The 20192-nt window shown below is 36.8% G+C and overlaps 1 protein-coding gene and 1 pseudogene across 1 annotated transcript; both read right to left on the bottom strand.

Moving 5' to 3' along the window:
• Positions 1 to 343: 343 nt before the first annotated feature.
• On the bottom strand, positions 344 to 12714 carry LOC126708408 (serine/threonine-protein phosphatase 7 long form homolog). Its single transcript, XM_050408202.1, has 10 exons — positions 12703 to 12714; positions 10657 to 10797; positions 9816 to 10573; positions 9544 to 9631; positions 5360 to 5758; positions 3526 to 4210; positions 2730 to 3425; positions 1333 to 1442; positions 765 to 892; positions 344 to 685 (listed from the first exon to the last, which is right to left on the bottom strand). Exons 1-6 carry the CDS (start codon positions 12712 to 12714, stop codon positions 3878 to 3880), a joined length of 1731 nt encoding a protein of 576 aa, XP_050264159.1. The 3' UTR covers positions 344 to 685; positions 765 to 892; positions 1333 to 1442; positions 2730 to 3425; positions 3526 to 3877.
• On the bottom strand, positions 8323 to 8433 carry LOC126710640 (U6 spliceosomal RNA; annotated as a pseudogene).
• Positions 12715 to 20192: the final 7478 nt, after the last annotated feature.

The following is a 20192-nucleotide window of genomic DNA, read 5'->3' as shown; positions in this document are numbered from 1 at the left end:
TCACTGCAGTCCATTATTGTGTAGTTACAAAATACTAGATCAGCCTATACACAATGAGCCACGATTAACGAATGTACATGACGTCAAAAACAACAATGAATTGCATAACCTCTACATGAACGATTTGGAAATCCTCCTCGTTGGAGGATTCACTGCTATCCATACCAATCAAAGAAAATTCAAAGTTTAAAAAAGATAGGATTGGAATTATTCATACATGATAAATCGTCCAACATTAGAAAATTATCTAAATTCTTCAAGTCAATTCTGAAAATTTTAATAGCCACAATATAGAAAGTCCAGAACAAAATGACCATGAATAAAAATTGACACCAACCAACTAAAAAAACAAATAACACAGCTATATAAAGGTTCTTGAATCCCAAACACAGTAAATAAAACCCTAAAATTATGATGTACCTTGTAATATTATTCTGAATTAGAAAAAAAAATGAACACTTAAAATTTCAAAGTTACGTAAAAAGTGAACATTACATGGAATACTACAAGTTTCAATAGATACATTACTATATCTTCCCTCTAGCTAGCTCCACTGGACAAAACAGGTTCATCTCTATGAGAGTGGTCTTGCCACTGCCAATTCTGCCAACAATACGTATTTTGTGCCCTTCCTCAAATGTGCAACTGATCCCCCTCAGAACAAGTGCATCAGCCTATATTTGATCTGTTTTATCAATGATATTCTTAGAATCTCAGCATAAGAACCTTATACATTTTTAAATTAAATAAAAAAAAATAGTTACCTGCAAACCATGTATTTCAACTTTACCCACAGATGGCCAATTTGATGGAGGCTGGTTCCCTTCGAACGAGAACATTGTTCAGGAAAGTTTGGTGTAATGCCCTTGTAAAAACTCAAAGACCCTTGAACCTAGAAGCCCCAACACAATAAATTAGCCTTATAGATGAGAAAATGTCTCAAGTTTATAATAGAAGTAAGAACGTCTAACAACCTAAAACAAGTTTGTGACTCAATGGGGTGAGACAAAATCTCCCACCTTCACAAGTTGAGATCATTAGGTATTTATTCTCTTATAGCATTTGCGAGAACATGCACAGATTTAGTATTTTACTTATAGAAAAGACCAATGTGTTTGCACTCTACTTATAGAAAAGGCCAATTCAAAGTTTCAGCAACTATTTGCTAAGCAGATGAACCGCTCGGAATTTATTCAGCCCTTCATATGCAAGCAGGGGCAGAAAGTCCTATAGCATTAACAAATTGTCTAATGAAAAACCAAATAAATGCCAGCAACGAAGCAATAATTCAGCAATTCATTCTCTACGAAATATTTTTGCTACTCTGCATACCATTTTCTAGAGCAGACAAGTCCTCATTCTTCTCCTACAAGTCACGTGCCAGCTGATATGTCAGCTCAATGGTCTTAACTGCATTTCCCTCCAAGGAAAAATGAAAATTCCTAAGCATAAACTATACAATTAGAAGCATGAACAACCATGTATTCAACAGATAAAACAACCTATAAAATATTGATGAATTATTGAAGAATAACATATAAGAGAAATGGCTGAGATTATTATCAAGATCTATAATTTATACTCCGCCTTGTTATCTTCAGAGAATGTGTTCGCTAAAATGGTTAGCCAAAATTCATAAAATTTTGAGCAAATTGATTAGCAAGGCATTCAACCAAATAGAGGATAAACATAGACTTGCAACTACTTGGAAGGGTAAGCAAAGCCTTGGAAATTTTTTTCAATTCTAGCGTCCTCTAACACCCATATACATATTATAAAGCCAACTTTGAAGCAAATAACTCAACTCTCAATCATGTGAAGATAAATACAAAACCAGTCAGATTGGTAATGAATGCCGGACGGCGGTTCTGTTTTCAACCTTGCATATCAGATTTTCCACCGTGCAAATCAAACCACCAATCTTGAGGCCAACTAAACCACTTTCTTGAATTACATAAATGTAAAATCAAACACATATCATCATATAAGTATCTCTCGAAACTACAAACAAAATTCAACAAAACAAGCCTATCGTGCAAATGCAATAATTATAGGAGTGTGCTTTGATGGTGTGAGTAACCATCGTACAACACTAAGAGTGAGCAGCTTTAAATCCTATTACTTTTCCAACCAGAATAGAAAACATACTCAATTACTTTTTAATTTTTTAACGGATACCATGCCCTCAAGATAATCATTAGGCTGTTTCATCCCCAGTTCAAGCAATGAACGCCTCCATCATTTCATTAAAGCAAATGATGGACAAGATTTGATTCATTGGCCAATGACACACACAACATATATATATATATACTGAAAATCATAAAATAAGAAGGCTAATTGATTAAAAAATCAATAATCAATTAAATGTTTCTCATTGGGTTCCCAAATTGCTACCAAAATGAAAAGCTAATATATACAATGATAAATAACAATTACAAACCCCAAGAAGCGAAAGGAACAAAACATGCACACATAACTAAGATTTTTGCCGTTTTCAGCTTTAGGTAAGTTATATTGTGAGCTGCTCTAGAACTCAGAAAAAAAAAATATAAATTCTATTCTCCAAAGTTCCTACTAACGAACTTGTAATCAAATGTACACAGATCTAATCATTCTAGAGAGGAGGGGATTTAAAGGAGATTAAAAATAAGAAAATGGGAAGGAGGATGTACCAATCTAGGAATTTTAGGGAAGGCGAATCAGAAAATTAGGAGAGAGACACATACCTAGCCAAGCATTGTAGAGACTCGGATAAATGATTTGCTACAAAGGAGTTGGTTCTGCCATTGATCCGCATAAACTTCGTCATCAAACTCTTTTACAGAAAGTATCAAATTACTTCTTCTTGCTTGTCAACAATACCACACATTTGTTTCTCACAAAAAATAAAATAAAAAATAAAAAAACAAATTACTCTCTTACAACCCACTTTACTGTAGCTAACAACATACAAAAACACAAGAAAGTTTGGCTTCAAATGAATACCAATCCAGACATTTGTCAAATTGCAATCAAAACTCCAAGTGCAGAAAAACTTCCTAATACATTAATAAATACAATACGCCTTATGGGTTTTCTCCAAAATATCAATTTCTTGACAACAAACACATTGACAGCCAGTATTCTCCGCAAGCAATGATCCAGAAATAGATGCACAGCCACCAAGATTCTCCCCAATTAGTAGAACATTTTGCATGCTTATTCCAGTCACTTATACACATGAAGAATAAGCACACAAGGACAATCCGGCTCAATGGCCTTTTCGTGTCCACCATTGCAGTTAGGTCTAAAAAAAATACTACTTTAGAAGAAAAGTGAAACGTAACTATGCAGTCACCTATAGGCAGGAAGTATAAGCATACACTAAGGCATTTAATGATCTTTTCGTTTCCGCCCATATGCCCTGACAGGTCTAATCTTACCTGTTTCATCAGACACAACAGCATAATTAAATTAACATAATCAATCAAATGCATAGTAGAAGTAGCTCAAGAAGATGGGAAGTGTAGACGAAGTACATACCATCACCGGTCCCGCAATCGGGAGCATGCGCACGCGGGCGTTGCGATCTCCGCAAAGCCTCCATCGGCTCAATGTCCTCAGCCGGTATCTGCTCAATCTGTACAGCCTCTCCGTGGGGGGTTTGAGATGGAGCTGACATGGTGGGGTCCACATGCACTAGAGGTGGGGTAGGCATGCCTGGTGTGGGGACAAATATGCATCCACCATCATGGGCAGATCCACTGAAAACTGGGGGCGACATATGAGGAGGGCCCTCATAGTCCGTGCTAGCACCATGGGATGTAGTGTAGGCTGGAACAGTGCCCTGATGATCGACGCTATGCGATGGCCCAGCACCATCGCCAGGCGTGCATCACGATGTCCTGCCGTCGTCATCAGACAGTACCCAATCAGTGCCAAGCCATGCCTCTTCTACACCCGACTCATTCCCTTCCTTGTAGATGGGAGCTGACTCGGTCGTACGGCTGCGACCAGCTTGACCACCTCCACAATGTCCACCCCCACGAGACCCACCACGTTGCCCGCCACGAACTGGGGCCTGTGAACCAATGTCAACTGCTTCTGCAAGCGCATTCGCCAATTTAAGTCGGCCTAGCTCCTCCACAAGCTCTAGTGTAAATGTAAGGTCAGTGTGCATGTTAGAACCTTCATCGCACCTCTGTATAGACCTAATCATCGTCCGAACCTACAAAACAAGAGCGTCATAAAAGCAAGAACGCAAGTATGATGCAAAACTTGGATAAATTTGTTCCAAAATCAAAAGAAAAAGTAGCAAACATAGCTAATGAAATCCTTATATTACTTATAATTATGAAGCATCTTTAAAAAGACAGTGTATAAAAATAGGGGTTGGCCCCCCCGGAGCAAAAATTTATAGTTCCAACCCAACACTCAGGAATTTTCAGTTTCCTGTTATGTTTATCGCTATGCAATCTAAACATTGAGATAATACTTCTAAAAAACACGTATAGTTGGTTGTACATAAGTTCAATCTTAGCATAAGTGAAAATATCAGAATTTCACTTCTGTATCTAGGCTTCACCAGATTTACAACTCCATTAATATCACATTGTAATCAGGACACATATTTTGAAGTTATTATTTCCTAATGTACACGCCCAAATCAAATGAATTGAAAATATCAAACGCGAGCTTCAAGTTTCAATTAAGGGAAGTACCAAAAACTTAAAACATATATCATACTTGAATCTAGTATAAATGCACATCTCCTTGCTGCATACTTGCAAGATTTTAAATGACCTTTAAGCTGTTGGGAATTGCATTCTACCAACAGTTTAGTAAGGGACTTCCCAATCCTAGAGGTAATATCTATCAAGGAATATGTAATACATTAATCAGTCCTGGAGGAAAGGCTATCTAAACTATCATGAAATATGAATTTATCACTACTACACAGAGTTGCACCGTCCATTTGAAAGTACAAGCCAACCAAAAACAAAAAAAAAAAATAAACAAAAAATAAAATAAAATACAATAAAACCCAACCCAACCCACCCTTTTTAAAAGTTGAATGTAATTATATGAACAAAGGTGTGGTCATCATTAGTCATTGCCCATTAACCATTCCTCACGCAAACAAATTGGATCAAGACAAATTCAGTTTGTTATGAACAACTTAAATCATGCAGTATTTTGACTTTAAAACATAATGACAGACTCATGCAGTATTTTTTGACTTTAAAACAAAATGACAGAGAAACTTATAGAGATGTAACAACGATAATTATTGTGGACTTTTGCATGCATGATAAAGCTGCTGAGGATATTTAATCGAACAATGGTTTCATCCATAAAATAAGAATTGTTGCCTCACCATGAGTTCCCAATACGCAGACTCTGGTGTTATGTACCGCCTTGTGTGGCGATTGTACCACATCATGTACTCAACGAGGTACGTATCATCACCGTCTAGGAGGTCGGACCCGCAAACTACATTCACTCGGTTGGCCCATTGCCGAATAAAGGGATCATGTTCTACCTCCCAGTTCTTCTCCCATTTACCCTGAAAGGATATCTTGTGAAGGGTAGTCGACGTATCCACGACACTTGGAACTGGTTGCTTCATCCCAAACTGACGGAGGACTCGCTCAGGATGATGCCACTCCACTATCCAAAAGAATATCAACGGCACCTCGGCCCTCCAAATATGCTGCCCAGCAGTGCAATACGCAGGTAGGGAGCCCAGCGTATGCGTGTACGGCTCCCATACAATCTGCATAAGTGGATTATGTTTGTGATAGTGAGACATCATACTAATTTAACATTATGTTTGTGATATGTAATATGCAAAGCATGGAATTTCTTGCTTCTAGTCGTACACAAAATCTTTAGGGATTATTGGGCAGAAAGTAAAAGAACAACAAAATTGACCTGTAAAAAATATTAAAAGATCTAGGTTGTTCATGTCCACCATTTTCAACCCCATGTTCATATGCTGGACAGGGTTCAAAGCTAACTAACACCATCAAATACTAGGGTTTTCAATCTGAACCAAACTTAGAGGAGGGTACTAGAGCATCCTTATGGCTGTAAGATGAATCCAAGTTGATGATTTCGCAACATCTTTTTATCGTAATAGAAATATTGTGCTACATTAATTGCATTAGTCATTAACAATGTTTCAATGAATGAGAACAAAATGACTATTAATCATTGTAACACTAAAGTAACTGTACTTAATTTGCTCTTGAAGCTATAAAAAATATGGAGGGAAGACATATATAAGGTCTACTGAAGACATTGCATTTCAAGTAGCACTTTATATTGCAAGAAATGGAAGCTATGTAAATTATTACATGGTATAATCCTTATCAAATACTGTTATTATATTTCTATGTAAATATATATTTCTTATAAATTTTAGTGTTGGAAATTACGTAAGCCTTTTAGTTATCTCAAACTAATCATGTCAATGTCTAAAATTACATTCCTCTTGAAGAATATGGTGAGTAGCATATTTTGCACGCTTCTAAAATTATATGAATGAAGTACTCATTAATAATCCATAGCTTTTAATAATTTTAGGACTATTAAGGCAGCTAAAGTGGGGACAACTTAAGGAGTTGCATGCTGCAATTAAATTGTGCTCTCCAACTTTGGTGCAAGGAGCACGAACTAACTTTTCATTTAGGTCAACAACAAGAGGTAATGTGTCAAGCGTCTTTATGTTTTCTCATATATCACTGATTAACAATTATTTGTTTCTTTAAACTTAGGCCATTGTTTTCCAAGAAGACAATCGAGGCTGTGCATATTCAAAATATAGCACTTGAATACGTAAATCGAAGTCAAACAGTATTCTACTAGACTGTAAAAATATAACCTTCAATTCAGCAAAGGTAATTTATAACTTACAATGTAACAATGTTTTTTGCATCACAATAACAATGTTTGTAATCCTGGATACCCCTATGTTAGAAGAAGAAATACTAAATTGTCTACTTATTAGGCAGAGCAATAACTATGGTTTTAAGCTCATAACATTTTATTAATTAATTACAAACTGTACAAGCTTAATTACAAACCGTACAAGCTTAAATTTTATTTGTTTAATCAAATTTGTAGCATATATTGAGACTATATGCAAAAACAACCGACTAAAGTAGAGTGTGATAGTAAGAACAAGCAATTGTACATATGAAACTTCTAGCCAAGAGAGTTCGATCGTACCTATTAAACTTATATCTATGCCCAAATGGAGCTCACACACTAAAACCATCTGTAGCACCAGTGGCACCAATGAATTGTAAAGAGCTTAGATTGACATTGACTACCTATGAAAACACCATCAACTAGAACATCCCAAACGGATGTTTAGATAACATAAAAGTTTATATTAACCTTAGATGGTCACTTAATACTAAATATTGCTATGTTCTGTCACAGGGGTAGTGAAATGCATAAACTCCAAACATTAGTAAGTTTTTGAAGGCAAAGCAACAATTGAGACTATCTTGGGTGCTCACTCTGGCATCCTAAACAACCCCAAATCTCACAAAGGGTTTAACCTATACCCTGGACTCTCGAGTTCCTAGTGGGGCGGCACTAATGGCTTTGTATTTTGGAAATTTCACAGTGTGGACCCAAGCAATGACAGCCATCCAGCATTGGACAAGGACAAGCTATGGCAATGGCTTAGCCTATGGTCACTCTATGACATTCAAGGCAGAGTAACTCCATCCTTTAGTTTGCTTAATTTCAAATTTCAATGAAAGCCAGAGAAGTGATCATGTGTTTTACGGGCCAATGATCAATAATGTCATCATTCCCTCTGTTTCTGTACTTAGGCCAAAAATGCAAATTGGGGTTATATTTTTGCTCTCATGTCATGATTACACAATAATTAGATAAAATTTTCGTAGTTTAACATTTGCAGCTTTACCAATGTTCTAAATTTAAAGAATTTTATCATTTTATGAGATTTAACAGCCAACTATATTACAACAGTGAAGAGAAGCTCTAACTCAGCAAATGTAATTCAACGAAAATCTGGAATATAATTGTGGTAATATCTAAGTCAACCACCAAAACTATAGCGAATCCAGAAGGTGTGAAATATTAATAAGCTTCAACAGTTCTAAAAAAAATTTCTATTTTAAAGCTTTAATATTGAAGTATAACGACTATCAAAGATTCAAACTCTCTCTAAAAGAATTATGAGCAGAAGTTTAGGCTAACCTGTTGAGCAGGACTCCAAAACGCATGTAAAGAAGCAGAAAGCGCAAAAAGAACGAAGAAGACAGTGAAGCAGAATTCACGCAAGGATTAGGGAAAGAAAAAAATTTGGACCATTTCTCGATTTATGCGTGTCATCCTTGCGCAGGGGCCATGCGTTTTGAAAATATCATTTGTATTCTAATATGCCTTGATTCCCTTGTTCTGAAAAGACCCATATTTGTCAAGTTTATAGTAGGAAATTTGTTGTTTAGAATTTAATTGATATCTTCTGCGTTTACAATCATTCGCCTTATATAAAGTCTTAAGAAATATTGTTTTGAAATTTTTTAGTTTATTTTCATAGCAGGCTAAAAGTTCTATTTTCTCGTGTTAAATACGTTGAAACGGTGTATAATGACATAATCAGAAAATGAACACAAACTTTTGATTCAGTTAGTAGATGGAAAGAATTTAAAGATGTCATCGTCAGTTTCGAAGATGCATCATTAAAATCAAATGAATTACTTGAGCACACAAATACAACCAAAGACAAATCTGATTATCTTTGGTATACTCTTAGGTAAATTCATTTCTCATTGAATTATAACCAATTACATAATCCAATATGTGCGTCTTCTCTTCATTGCATCAGATTAATGACATTTGTAACAATTGGTGGAGTTTTTGTTTTTTGGTTGCAACACAAGTTTGAACTCACTGTCTTGCACTAAACCAAGACTTCATGCTCAATCTTTTGCGCATGTTGCACATGCTTCAAACATCTTGGAAAAGGGACAATTTATTCTTTTTTTTTTTTTTGGTGTAAATCACAAACGTTTCCGTACATAATGAAGAATATAGCCAAATTCTACTTTATATATATGACTAAATTTATATATAACCCATTGATTTAACCCAACTTAACCTGAGTCATGTGAGTTGGGTTGCATTGGAAAAAACCCTTCAATCCAACCCAATTTGGAAAAAACCCTTTGATTTAACATTCAAGAATTTTTTACTTTATGTTTGGTCGTATTCATGCAGGTGCTACAAATGGAAGTTCTAATGTGAAGTACTTCACGATGGACATTCCAATTGAGTTAAATGATGGGATGGAAATCCAAGTATCAAACAAAATGATGGGACGGTATTATGAAATCAACTCATTCCTACAACAATCCAAGAATTCAAAATAAAATAAAAATAAAAACGTGGTCATGCAATTGAGGGAAACGAAAATAAAAGCATGTGCGGTGCATTTGAGGGAAACGTGCTTGGCCCGTAGTCATAAGAATTGAGGGAAACGTGGTCATAAGAAATCAAACTAAATTAACCGAATACCTGCTCGGCCCGTAGTGTAGCCAGTGACGCCCGGTACGCAGCAAGGACGTGTGTGGCATGCTCTGCGGTGTATTTTGGCCCGCTCCACCTACCAAACATAGGGTGTCGACAAATGCTCATTACTGAACCTTACATTTAACCTTACATTTAACAAACTTTGCTTTTATATTTCACATCTATATACTAAGCATTGATAAGTTTCTTTTGTTTGTTAGTTTGGCATATTTTTAATTATATGAAAGAGACAAATAACGAGAACTCAATGAACGTACCTAATGGCAAGGGGCCCTGAGTGCACTGGCGGTAGAGGCGGCCTCACAACAGGGCATAATTGTGGGAACCTTGAATAGGCCCATAGCTGCACCAACAAGAGTGCTCCTCCAATCTGCATCGCATCCTTCTTCGATGCACCACAAAGTTGCCTATACAACCAGGCCAATGCTGCACTACCCCAGCTATACCGTCTCGCATTGCTGACTGGGTTGAGCAACTGCAGAGGCACTAGTGAGACCCGGTCCGCAGACTTGTCCATGAACAAGAGGGCCCCCATCCGTACAAGTAGGTGGTAGCGGGCATGTTGCTGCACGACTTCGTCAGCAGCGTCCGCAGCTAAGGGATCGGCAAACTGTGCATCAAGCCAGGTGTATCTTATCCTCGCCCCAGCAAGGGTAGACTTGTTTGAGTTTGGTATCGAGGGTGGAGGTTTATGGCCCAACAACTGTTCGCACAGCTGACTCCATTGGTAGTCTGTCTTCCCAGTGACAGGCAACCCATCCACCGGAAGCCCCAGCATCACCTCCATATCTTGCAAGGTGATACCCATTTCTCCTTGGGGTAAGTGGAACGTGTGCGTCTCCGAACGCCACCGCTCAACCAACGCCGTGATCAAGGCATGGTTGACCTCCATATCAGGAACCTTGAATAATCCAGTCAACCCTGCTGCATCTATGTGTTGCATGATACGTGGATCTAGCCCACCCTGTGGCAATACACATTTACGGCGTCGAACCTTTATCATGCCAGGCACCTCCTGCACACGGACGAGTATTGTGTTAGGAGATTAAACACGAGGTAATTATAAAACAAACATGTATTAATAATACTACTACATACCTCGTCAGCGGCACACCTCCAAAGCGGACTTGACCGATTATTCAGCTGCTGGGCCAACTGGGTATCCACATCGGGTCCAGGCCGCACTCTATCTAGTGCCTGCATATCTGACATGGCAGCAAATACATTGTTAGCAATTTTCTAACAAGTAAACCACAATTAATATAAAATAAAAGCATAGATTCAGTAAGACATTATATTTTGAGCACAAGATTTTCAACATCACTTCTTAAATAAATAAGAACTTGCCATAAAAAAAATTATTTCAAAACTATTTAAATCACTTCTTAAAGCTTAGGATAATTATTAATTAACTATTTATGAAAATATAAGTTATAACACCACTCGATTTGCCAAAACCCCTCATCAAAACCCCAAGCACATTTAAACTCATTAATGAGAAAATCATCATTGCAGCATATAAAAGACAACAAAATTCTCATCTTCATTAGTAAATTTACTACTTTCTTAAGTTTCAACAAAATAATCAAAATCCCACACAAAACGCAACCTAACATTAACCAACATCAGAAAATATTTTAGAGGGAGAGGACCGTACCTGTAATTAGCGGCGGCGGGAACCAACGACGACTGATGGAGACTCGAGAAAAAGTGGGGAAGCCTGATCGCAGAGCGAGAGAGACAGAGTGTGGAGAGAGAGTGATGGCAGAGAGCGAGGGAAAGAGAGTGTACAGGGAGAGCGAGTGACTGAATAGCTTTGTGAGACGTTAGGGTCCTATTGATTCAAACCGCTGAAAAAAACTCGATTTCCAGTTTCCCGAGTTATGAACGTCTACACAAACATTTTTTTATTGGGAAAAATTCGAAGGGTCAGACTAACTCGATCGTACAAATATCGAGTTATTCATTAAAACTCGATTTCTCTATTGTCGAGTTACAAAAGAGGGGCACTTCCCTATTTAGTTTCAGAAAGAGGGCAAACGAATGTTTAATTTCCCAAAAAAGGGTATTTGCCCATTTTCTCCTTATTTATAATTTTGTGATATTTATTCGATTCTATTCAAAATAAATAAGATACATATATATAATTTTATACATTTATAATATTAAGGTCAAACACAAAAAACCACATCCCCTAAAGAATTGTTTTTGACTGCTATTGCAGAGAGAGAAAACTTGAATTTGGGGTTTGTAAAGCTTATTTGAATGTATGTATGGAGAGAGAGAGAGAGAGAGAGAGAGAGAGAGAGAGAGAGAGAGAGAGAGAGAGAGAGAGAAGAAGAAGAAGAAGAAGAAGAAGAAGGGCCAAAGACCACTACACCCACAGCAGAGAGAGAGAGAGAAGAAGAAGAAGAAGAAGGGCCAAAGACCACTACACCCACAGCTATACATATACACTGCTGGGGATGGTTAATATTTGAATGCCTTTTTTAAATAAAAATAAAAAGAGATTAATTAAAAGAAAATTTTTAATTGGATTTTAATTTTAGTGAAATAATATTAAATCTTATTTTTAAAATGAATTTTCAACACTAACAATTGATGGAAACATACTAGAGAGGTCAATTTAGTCATTCTCAAACATGGGTGACTATTTGCAACTGTCACAAATTTCGGGGGTTCTTTTTACATGCTGACCTATTTCATATTATAATACAGTTTTTACAAATAATACGGTTTTCACAATTGTGTCCTCACCTCATTATTCTTTATAACATGTTAGAAATTTTTATTAAATTGGTTTTATTTAGAAAATTTCTACACTTCTCATAATTGAATTAAACATGTGTAGTCTTAGTCAAAGGAACCAACGATTTGAATGAGATAGTAGTTATTGAACAATGATATTATGTATGTGATTTTTGATAAGGACCAATGTGCATATCATAGTTATAGTATAACTTACCACTATGATTTCTGAGGTTGATAAAATATACATTTGGAAAATCTAGTGTGAAGGTCGAGGGTTATTTCACTATAAGGGACAGTTGGATCCTTTGAAAGGGGATTCACTAAATAAGTTTTGTAAAACACTACTCATGAGGCTATATCTTCTATTGTTTTGTGTTTTGTTATTGCACTTACATTGGCTGCCATATTTGTGGTGGACTTGATGGTTGTCTCATGTCTGTAATTACATATTTGTTCATAACTGGAGACATCTACTTAAAAAATGATGGCAGCTTAAACACATTTATCCCTCGTCATTAATTAATAGGAGATTTAAAATATGGGTTTGTAAGAAAAATATTTTGTTATGGTACTCTCTATTTTATATTGAATAAACATATGATGTACTCTAATTGCAGAAACATTTGGTGGCTATTCGCCCATTATTTCACTATAAGGTATAGTTGGATCATATGAAAGGATACTCACTGAATAAAGTTTTGTAAGACACTATTCACGAGGCTATCTCTTCAATTTTTTTGAGTTTTGTTATTGCATTTACGTTAGTTGATTTAGTATAGAATCTACAATTTAATTTCTATAATTTATTCATTTTGATACTTTTATATAATTTTTGTTATTTTAGGTTTAGGGTATTTATCTCTTGGTTTTTAGGTGCTTTTAATGTTTTTTAAGTCAAATATGGTTTCCATTATGGTTAGATATTAATTAGAAGCTATAGTATTTTAGAATATATTTTTTTAACTGTCAAGTTTTACAAAACTTTTAAATAAACCTCTAAGTTTGTAAAACGTTTTTCCAGTGTTATTGATATTTATAAAAATTCAAACTTTTTTCAGTTGTTTCTCTAGTAAATTCTAAAACTCTTTCTCATTATATATTCAAGAAACTCTCGTGGATTTGAGACTATTTTTCAGAAACAAAAATATTTTGTTTCTTCTTTTTCCTAGAAGTAGACATGTTTTGTTTTTTGATACTTCTACATCCCGCATTATTAGTTGCCATATTTGTAGTGATGAAGTTTAAGTTTGTGATTTTTTTGGTCCATAACTAAAGGCATCTACTTTAACAAAAATTAAAAAGTTATTAAAAAAAAAAAAGAACTTAAAACATCTATTCAAAGTCTTTAACTTATTTAATAGGAGGTTTGAATTAAATATGGGTTTATAAGAATTATATTTTGCTATATTACTCTCTCCCCGTTTTGTACCATATTGAATAAATATATGATGTATTCTATTTATAGTGCAAATGTGTTGTATTATGTATTTTATTTGTAGTGCAAATGAATTGTATTATGTTCTATACTTATGGGGGGTAAAAGGCTAATAGGCCCATATTGATGTCTACACTGGGCTAGTGGTCCAGCCCAAGGAAAAATCCCTCATCGGCTATGGAGAATCCTCCTCGGATGGATATAGCCAAGGGTAAAAGAGGCAACATAGGATCGATAGCGACACTCCGTATCGTTCTACAGGACAGGGAAAGCACGAAAGCAGGAAAAAATAACGAAGAAAACGAAAGCGTCTAAGGAAAAGGCTGTCATTATTGCATTTAGTGCCTTGTGCCTGACACGGCCATACTTCTGTGTCCTTACAACCACTTCCAACAACTGGAGAGAGAGGCTGATGGGACAAGTATCTACCCTAAGGACCCCATTGAGGAGGAAGAAAACGACTATAAAAAGGGAGTAAAGAGTAAGAACAACGGGGAGAGACCCCCCAACACACTAGAGCCAACAGAAAAAGCTCCTCGGATATTGCTGAGGACCAAATTCTCTCTGGTAAACTCGACCCATGAGGAATACCGTGATGGTCGTTGTCCATACATTAAAGCCCAACTATTTAGCCCACTCTCTACAAATTCATTGTATCGGGTTCATTGGTCCAAGGGTCCATGCATCTTAGGCTTGGCCTGAAAAACGTGCCCCTACAATTGGCGCCGTCTGTGGGAAAAGCTTGTGCGTTAGCAAGTGCAACGGCTAATCACGGCGGGATCAAGCTTCAGCCAGTAGGAGTCCATCAGGAAGACCGTTGTGGCAATGGTACAAGCTACATAAAAGCCTCCCCATTATTTCCTAAAACACACCGTCATTGTCGTAACTCAGCTTCCACTCAGGTCCACACTTCGAAGCGTTGACTACGCGGGAAGGGTTGCTAAGCGAAGCGTGGCCTTAGGGGCTTCTGACATTAGGTGTGTGCCTCGTGCACTTGACAAGGGGCTAATTCTCGCGGGCCTAGTAATCCAATCCTCTAAATCCCCTTCGGAGAAAGAAGCCGATGGCTAAACCAAGAGCCTAAGTGCTAGACAGAACCAAGGTCTTGCATGATCCTTTAAAGAACCAAGGTCTTGCATGGTCCTCGGACTCAAGCCTATGGGGAAACTACACACTCTAAGAGCTTAAGCCCAAGTGCCAGACAGAACCAAGGTCTTGCATGGTCCTCGGACTCAAGCCTATGGGGAAACTACACACTCTAAGAGCTTAAGCCCAAGTGCCAGACAGAATCAAGGTCTTACATGGTCCTCAGACTCAAGCCTATGGGGAAAGTACACACTCTAAGAGCTTAAGCCCAAGTGCGAGACAGAACCAAGCTCTTGCATGGTTTTCGGACTCAAGCCTATGAGGAAACTACACACTCTAAGAGCTTAAGCCCAAGTGATAGACAGAACTAAGGTCTTGCATGGTTCTCGGACACAAGCCTATGGGGAAACTACACACTCTAAGAGCTTAAATCCAAGTGCTAAACAGAACCAAGGTCTTGAATGGTCCTCGGACTCAAGCCTATTGGGAAACTACATACTCTAAGAGTTTAAGCCCAAGTGCCAGACAGAACCAAGGTCTTACATGGTCCTCAGACTCAAGCCTATGGGGAAAGTACACACTCTAAGAGCTTAAGCCCAAGTGCCAGACAGAACCAACGTCTTGCATGGTCTTCAGACTCAAGCCTATGGGGAAACTACACACTCTAAGAGCTTAAGCCCAAGTGATAGACAGAACCAAGGTCTTGCATGGTTCTCGGACACAAGCCTATAGGGAAACTACACATTCTAAGAGCTTAAGTCCAAGTGCTAGACAGAACCAAGGTCTTGCATGGTCCTCGGACTCAAGCCTATGGGGAAACTACACACTCTAAGAGCTTAAGCCCAAGCGCTAGACATAATGGTGCCTTTTTGTGTTTAGACCAGGTATAATCATGCCTCGGTCCTTGGACCATATACCTAAAACAAGTTAAAGCTACGAATATCATTGGAAACGCTGGAAAGTGCCCTAATACCTAGCGGCCACCTCGGACAGTTTATTTTGGATTACACATCCTTAGGCGGTCACTCCGTCCACAATACGGAACGTGCGGCTATTATCTCGATTAGTCTTGCATAGTTAACTTATTTAAGTTGTGCTCGTCGATTTTGATAGATAACTCTACCGACAAGGGCATCGGTTCTAAGTACGATTCGAAAGAAAAAACACCAATACATCCATTCACAAGATAATTATTGCAGAAGAGAAAGGACACGTAAAATGCGATAAAATCATCTTTTATTAGATAAAGATATAGTACAATATACATAAAGGGGCTTAAAGATGCCTGTAATCATAAGCTAACTAAAAATAATAATAATAATAAATAAAATAAAATACATGGGGATGATAGATCCTTCAATTTTGCTCTAACAACGACTAGGCAAGTCTGGGTGGCACTAGTGATGGAAGAGAAGAAGAAGCAGAGGCAAGTCTGGATGGCACTAGTGATGGGAGAGAAGAAGAAGCAGAGGTACTTGGGTAGCACCAATGATGGAAGAGAAGAAGAAGTAGAGGCACTTGGGTGGCACCAGTGATGGAAGAGAGGAAGAAGCAGAGGCACCTAGGTGGCACCAGTGACGGAAAAGAGGAAGAAGCAGGGATGCCTAATCCCCATACCTGCTTCAACAGTAACTGAGCAAGTATCATTCTAGCAGCAATCGAGCAAGTATTGGATTTTGGCTGAAGGGAGAAGAGGCTCCTTTCTTGCCTTGTCACGGAGAAGAAAGGCCTTGAGCCTTTGTCTCCCTTGTCCTGACCTGGCCATTTTGAATCTCGAAGATACCCAAGGCTTTTGAAGAGGGTTTTGTTCCTTCACCCTCACCCTAACCAAATCATTTCACTCCCCAAAATCTCAGTCACTCTCATAGTAGGTACTTTGGGAACGTTTGAAGAGTTATTAACCTGAAAAACTCAAGGCTCTGCAAATAAAGGGGGAATTGCCTCCCACTGCATGTCTTGTATAGGGAACCAATCTGGATGCAATCAATTCGCCCCAAATCTCCAGGAGGGAATTACCAACAAGGACAATCTCGCTCGAACGCCAAAGTAGTCTTCAGCCGTTGGATTTAGGTCACCTCGTGAAAAGGCTCTAATTAAAGCGCGCCTCGTGTATCGAAACGACAGGGACGTGGCTTGGATAGACTAAAAGAATGTCTCAAAGCCAGGAACGCGCCTCGAGCAAACGAAGAGACTCTGGCATTAATGGAAGGCAAGACTTGGGAAACCGTAACATAGACTCGATGTCACCAAAACCCTCCTATCCGTCTGAGGAGCCGGACAGCAGGATTTTGAAGGGCTATTATGGGGGGTAAAAGGCTAATAGGCCCATATTGATGTCTACACTGGGTAAGGGGCCCAACCCAAGGAAAAATCCCTCCTCGGCTATGGAGAATCCTCTTCGGATGGATATAGCTAAGGGTAAAAGAGGCAACATAGGATCAGTAGCGACACTCTGTATCGTTCCACAGGACAAGGAAAGCACGAAAGTAGGAAAAGATAACGGAGAAAACGAAAGCGTCTAAGGAAAAAGGCTACCATTATTGCATTTAGTGCCTTGTGCCTGACACGACAATACTTCTGTGTCCTTACAACCACTCCCAACAACTGGAGAGAGAGGCTGATTGGACAAGTACCTACCCTAAGGACCCCATTAAGGAGGAAGAAAATGACTATAAAAAGGGAGTAAAGAGGAAGAACAACGGGGAGAGACCCCCCAACACACCAGTGCCAACATAAAAAGCTCCTCGGATATTGCTGAGGATCAAATTCTCTCTGGTAAACTCGGCCCATGAGGAATACTGTGATGGTCGTTGTCCATACATTAAAGCCCAACTCTTTAGTCCACTTTCTACAAATTCATTGTATCGGGTTCATTGGTTCAAGGGTCCATGCATCTTGGGCTTATCCTAAAAAACGTGCCCCTACAATACTATTTTTAGTGATAGCAAAATAATTCAAAATTTATTTTTTTGGGGAAAAGTATTTTTATGTTTGGGATATTGTGCAATTTTCCTCCTAATCTTTGGAACAAAGTAATGTCCCCTCTATGTTTCAAAAAAGAGCAAATACACTCGTTCCATTATTCTATCAGTTAATCTTAACAGAATCTTTTGATTCCTAAAATATTGTGAAATCTAGCTAATTACTGACAAATCTTACTCTACTATCTTCTACCCTCTACCCAAACTGGCTATAAGATTTTAAGAATATTGCAGAGTGGGGATTTCATGAGCATCTCCGTACTGTGTGTTTCTAGTGTGTAATAGAGTTTGGTATGGGTAAATTTTAATAGCTTATGGGTTAGGGGGAACAGCTGGCAGCCATTCTCACTTTTGTTTTTTCTTTTAGTTGGAGAATTATTCATGTGTCCTTGACTTGAATTTTTTACCTCTTTAAATTTTGTTAGTTTTCTATTTTTATGGTTTAAATTATTACTTGTACTAAACCTGGCCAAATTGTGGATTGAAGTTTCAAATAGCTATGGATTAAACTCATTAAAGGAGGCAAAATAAGAATGTTAGTATTGAATCTGGGTTTTTTCTTTAGTTTTTTCAAGTCCTTGACTTTTAATTATAATTTTTGTTTTGGGTTGTTTTTTTTCATAATTTTTGTTATATAATCTGGGTTTTGGTTTATCAGGGTTTTGATTTCAAGAGAATGACTATATGGGTGGGGGGGGGGGGGTGGTGTGGGGTTCAAGAGATTTACCTAGGTTGTGTTTACTTGGGTTAGGTTTAGCCCAGCTTGACACTAGGTATTTTTATATTTAGTTGAGAATATTTTAAACTTTGTATAATGGAATATTTCAACAATTTAATTCGATGGTAAATTACAAGTTTTGTCCCTAACTTTTATGTTATGTGTCAATTTGATCCCTAATGTTTTAAATATATTAGTTTAGCCACTAATCTTTTATTATTGTGTCAAAATGGTTCTCAATGTTAAGTGTTGGATAAAAAATATTGACATGACTAAAATTTTAAATAAATAGAAAAAGCCAAAATGCAAAGTGCACAATCTGAGTTTAACTAAAATTTATTTCAATCCTTTAACTTACTTTCGTTCAATTGAGTCCTGTAAATTTCAAAATTATTCAATTCAAGCCTTTTATCCAATTTGTTAAAAAAAATTGTCCTTAAATATGCAATTAACTAATGAAAAAATATTTTTTTAAAAAATTACATAAAATTTTTATGTTAATTTTATAGATTTTTTCAAGTGAAAAATCATTTAAGGGCATTTTTTAAACAAAATTACACAAAATTCCTAAATTGAATGAACTTGAAAATTAGAGGACCTAATTGAATAAAAGTTAAAAGACCAAAATGAATTTCAAACAATTTTAAATAATATAATTTGCGGTTTAGCAAAACTAGAAATAAAATGATTCTCATGCTAAATAGACTACCATGTCAGCATAAACTTATTAAAAAATTAATAATAACAGATAACTTAAAAATCTCTCGTGCAAGTGTTGTTCTTTCATTCATTGAGATAAGATAAGATCAAAATCCCTAAGCGGCCAATTTATCTTACTAAAGCAGCCAATTTATCTTACTCTAATCGCATTAACAGCCTCCTCAAGCTAGTATTTAGTAAAAACTTTATCTAAATCCTCTCAAATGGTGTATTGTGGTTGATGTACATGTATGAAAAAAAAATAGAGTACTTTTTATGTTAGTTTAGTGAAAAATTTAAGAGGATGGATGTAAATGCTGTAAGATTTTTTTTTTTTGGAGGAGATATCTTACCATGTGTTAGGTTGAATAAGATGAGTTCAGTTATCTAAAATGAACGTATAAAATACTACTACTATTTAACCAAATCAATCTGTCAAAAGCACTTTTGCACAAAATCAAACCATATCTATCATTTGTGCCGAAAAATAATCAATGACAATAACTAGATGTGGCAATCCGCTTGGAGAAGGAAGAGTTAGAATGGATCCGTACCCGGACTTGAAGAATGATCCTTGGGAATGATTTTCGTTATTTTGTTTCGACATTGTTTGTTTTGGGGATTGTTCCAACATTGTTTAAATAACTATACCAAAAGAAAATGTATGAAACCCAAACGTTTCAAAAACCGTGATGAGTCAAAAAGTTATAACTTAGAGTGGTTACTCCACAAATATAAGTGATTAGGAAGTGTGGGGGATAAAAGTCAGAATTTCAGTCTCTAGAAAGGAGTTTCATACACATATACATTTATATTAGATTAGAGTATAAATTCTTTCTTATAAAAAAAAAAAATATATATATATATATATATTTTAAAATAATTTTGATACCACTTTTAAGAGAAATTAATGAAAAAAAATAGTTAAAACATTAATTGTTTTTTTTTTTTTTTTATAAAAATC

Source organism: Quercus robur, chromosome 12, assembly GCF_932294415.1.
Source record: "Quercus robur chromosome 12, dhQueRobu3.1, whole genome shotgun sequence".
NCBI lineage: Eukaryota > Viridiplantae > Streptophyta > Magnoliopsida > Fagales > Fagaceae > Quercus > Quercus robur.
This window is presented reverse-complemented; position numbering and strand designations above follow the sequence as displayed.